The sequence below is a fragment of the Lucilia sericata genome, unplaced genomic scaffold (assembly GCF_015586225.1).
Source record: "Lucilia sericata isolate MDLA Ls3-8-SP2 unplaced genomic scaffold, ASM1558622v1 Contig001986F_arrow, whole genome shotgun sequence".
Lineage (NCBI taxonomy): Eukaryota > Metazoa > Arthropoda > Insecta > Diptera > Calliphoridae > Lucilia > Lucilia sericata.
Window position 1 is genome coordinate 10,001 of NW_023995856.1, and position 3,539 is coordinate 13,539.

Sequence of the window (3,539 nt, forward strand, 5' to 3'; positions counted from 1 at the left end):
CTGAATGGTTCTAGTTCAGTTCTAGTTCATTTCTAGTTCAGTTCTAGTTCATTTCTAGTTCAGTTCTAGTTCAGTTCTAGTTCAGTTCTAGTTCAGTTCTAGTTCAGTTCTAGTTCAGTTCTAGTTCAGTTCTAGTTCAGTTCTAGTTCAGTTCTAGTTCAGTTCTAGTTCAGTTCTAGTTCAGTTCTAGTTCAGTTCTAGTTCAGTTCTAGTTCAGTTCTAGTTCAGCTCTAGTTCAGTTCTAGTTCAGTTCTAGTTCAGTTCTAGTTCAGTTCTAGTTCAGTTCTAGTTCAGTTCTAGTTCAGTTCTAGTTCAGTTCTAGTTCAGTTCTAGTTCAGTTCTAGTTCAGTTCTAGTTCAGTTCTAGTTCAGTTCTAGTTCAGTTCTAGTTCAGTTCTAGTTCAGTTCTAGTTCAGTTCTAGTTCAGTTCTAGAAAGTTGTCAGAATCTGAAAAACTTTTGCTATAGAAAGTTGTCAGAATCTGAACAAATTTTCTTTAGAAAATCTGTCAGAATCGGAACGACCTTTTCTATAGAAAAGTTTCCAAAAAATAAACTGATTTTCTATAGAAAACATAGTCAGACATTTTCTATATTTAATAAAAAATTGTATCTGGTTGATCTATTAAATATTTTATATAAAATTTTTTATTTATATACAAAATAAAAAAATCTTAAAAAATGAAAAAAAAAAAAATAGTTTTGTATTTAAACACTATTTGGCACTGAGGTATAATCCGTTTGATAAGCCATCGGTATATCAGCAGATTTTTCTTCATTACGTAGTTTTCTATACACGGATAAACTAAACCAGTAAATGACGCTTTCAAAAACTAGAATGAGCGAGAAAAAAAACAATAAAATTTATTGTTTTAAATCTTTTTGCAAATTTACCTGTAATTAGCAAAAATATTGTAATTCTCGCAGCAGTTTCTTCCCCTGAAATTCTACCCTTAGCCGAGTCAATAATTGCATATACCACCTGTTTAAGGGTGGCGAATACACTGGCTGCACAAAAAATTAACCAGGGATAAGCTAATTTGTATTTTCTCTAGAAATGTTAAAGAGTTTTTGTTACTTTTGTCAAAGTGTGCTAATTGGTGCTTATTTTTATATTTACCTTTACGATTCCATATATGAAGAGGCCAGCAATTACTACCGTTATCAAACATAGTATCAATATTATGATAGCTGTTGAAAATTAAGAAAGAAAAATAAAATAATTTGCTTAATTTTAATTCCCATTGTAAACAAGTCTAGTCTGTAGTCTAGTCTAAAATCTAGTCTATAGTCTAGTTTATAGTCTAGTCTATAGTCTAGTTTATAGTCTAGTCTATAATCTACTCTTTAGACTAGTCTATAGCCTAGAATAGTCTATAGACTAGTCTAGTCCATAGTCTAGTCTAGTCCATAGTCTAGTCTATTGTCTAGTCTATAGTCTAGTCTATTGTCTAGTCTATAGTCTAGTCTATAGTCTAGTCTGTAGTCTAGTCTATAGTCTAGTCTATAGACTAGTCTATAGTCTAGTCTATAGTCTAGTCTATAGTCTAGTCTATAGTCTAGTCTATAGTCTAGTCTATAGTCTAGTCTATAGTCTAGTCTATAGTCTAGTCTATAGTCTAGTCTATAGTCTAGTCTATAGTCTAGTCTATAGTCTAGTCTATAGTCTAGTCTATAGTCTAGTCTATAGTCTAGTCTATAGTCTAGTCTATAGTCTAGTCTATAGTCTAGTCTATAGTCTAGTCTATAGTCTAGTCTATAGTCTAGTCTATAGTCTAGTCTATAGTCTAGTCTATAGTCTAGTCTATAGTCTAGTCTATAGTCTAGTCTATAGTCTAGTCTATAGTCTAGTCTATAGTCTAGTCCATAGTCTAGTCTATAGTCTAGTCTATAGTCTAGTCCATAGTCTAGTCTATAGTCTAGTCTATAGTCTAGTCTATAGTCTAGTCTATAGTCTAGTCTATAGTCTAGTCTATAGTCTAGTCTATAGTCTAGTCTATAGTCTAGTCTATAGTCTAGTCTATAGTCTAGTCTATAGTCTAGTCTATAGTCTAGTCTATAGTCTAGTCTATAGTCTAGTCTATAGTCTAGTCTATAGTCTAGTCTATAGTCTAGTCTATAGTCTAGTCTATAGTCTAGTCTATAGTCTAGTCTATAGTCTAGTCTATAGTCTAGTCTATAGTCTAGTCTATAGTCTAGTCTATAGTCTAGTCTATAGTCTAGTCTATAGTCTAGTCTATAGTCTAGTCTATAGTCTAGTCTATAGTCTAGTCTATAGTCTAGTCTATAGTCTAGTCTATAGTCTAGTCTATAGTCTAGTCTATAGTCTAGTCTATAGTCTAGTCTATAGTCTAGTCTATAGTCTAGTCTATAGTCTAGTCTATAGTCTAGTCTATAGTCTAGTCTATAGTCTAGTCTATAGTCTAGTCTATAGTCTAGTCTATAGTCTAGTCTATAGTCTAGTCTATAGTCTAGTCTATAGTCTAGTCTATAGTCTAGTCTATAGTCTAGTCTATAGTCTAGTCTATAGTCTAGTCTATAGTCTAGTCTATAGTCTAGTCTATAGTCTAGTCTATAGTCTAGTCTATAGTCTAGTCTATAGTCTAGTCTATAGTCTAGTCTATAGTCTAGTCTATAGTCTAGTCTATAGTCTAGTCTATAGTCTAGTCTATAGTCTAGTCTATAGTCTAGTCTACAGTATTGTTAATAGTCCAGTCTAGCAAAAATTAGGTTAGTCTTTAAACCCTAAAAATATTTTTGTTGTATATAAATTAGTACTATTTTTAAATTTTACTTTTCCATACCTGATCTCAAACGTTGTTATTTTTGAGATACAATTTTATCACACTCTCAGACAATATTTGCAATAAACAAAATAAAGTCAAGGCCGACCAAAAAAAATATAAACGAAAATTTTTATGTGACGTCATGACGCGTCATAAAGAATCAAATATTCAAGTTCAAAAATGTTTGGGACGAAAAAATAACAACAAATAAAATGTCTAAAATTGCTTAGAACTTGATAAAAAAAAAACTAATAAAAACATATACACACAATGTGTATAGGATGATGCAATTTATTTTTAGCCAAACATTGAACATTGTGGTTTGGAAGTATATAACAAACAGACATATATACTTTGTACATACATATGTAGCTCCATATAGAACAGACATCATTTGAATTAAAATAATTTCGAAATACACAAATAGTTAATAGTTCTTATTGTTTTTATATACATTTCTTTCTCTTTTTTAACTTACCTTTATTTCTTGATTTTTTCTGTAAATCTGGATCTTCGATTTCTTTATAATCATTTAAATAAATGCATTGTAAAATTAAAATAACGGAGCTGATCGCTACATTAATGCCGCCTAGAATAATACCAAGTGTATAACGATTACAGGAACACTTCATTTTTTAATTTTTTTTTGGCAGTATTTTCGTTATATTTTTAATATTTAAGATTAAACACAATAATACTTGTAGGATCTCTTTCGGTAAACAGATTGGCCAAACTAAACTTTCCTTGCTCCTAAA

At 30.7% G+C, this 3,539-nt stretch overlaps 1 protein-coding gene across 1 annotated transcript; it reads right to left on the reverse strand.

Moving 5' to 3' along the window:
- Positions 1-677: 677 nt before the first annotated feature.
- On the reverse strand, positions 678-3,539 carry LOC119613139. The gene is made up of 4 exons (XM_037969084.1): positions 3,263-3,539; positions 1,119-1,189; positions 893-1,049; positions 678-831 (listed from the first exon to the last, which is right to left on the reverse strand). The coding sequence occupies exons 1-4, from the start codon at positions 3,414-3,416 to the stop codon at positions 707-709; spliced, it is 507 nt and encodes a 168-aa protein (XP_037825012.1). The 5' UTR covers positions 3,417-3,539; the 3' UTR covers positions 678-706.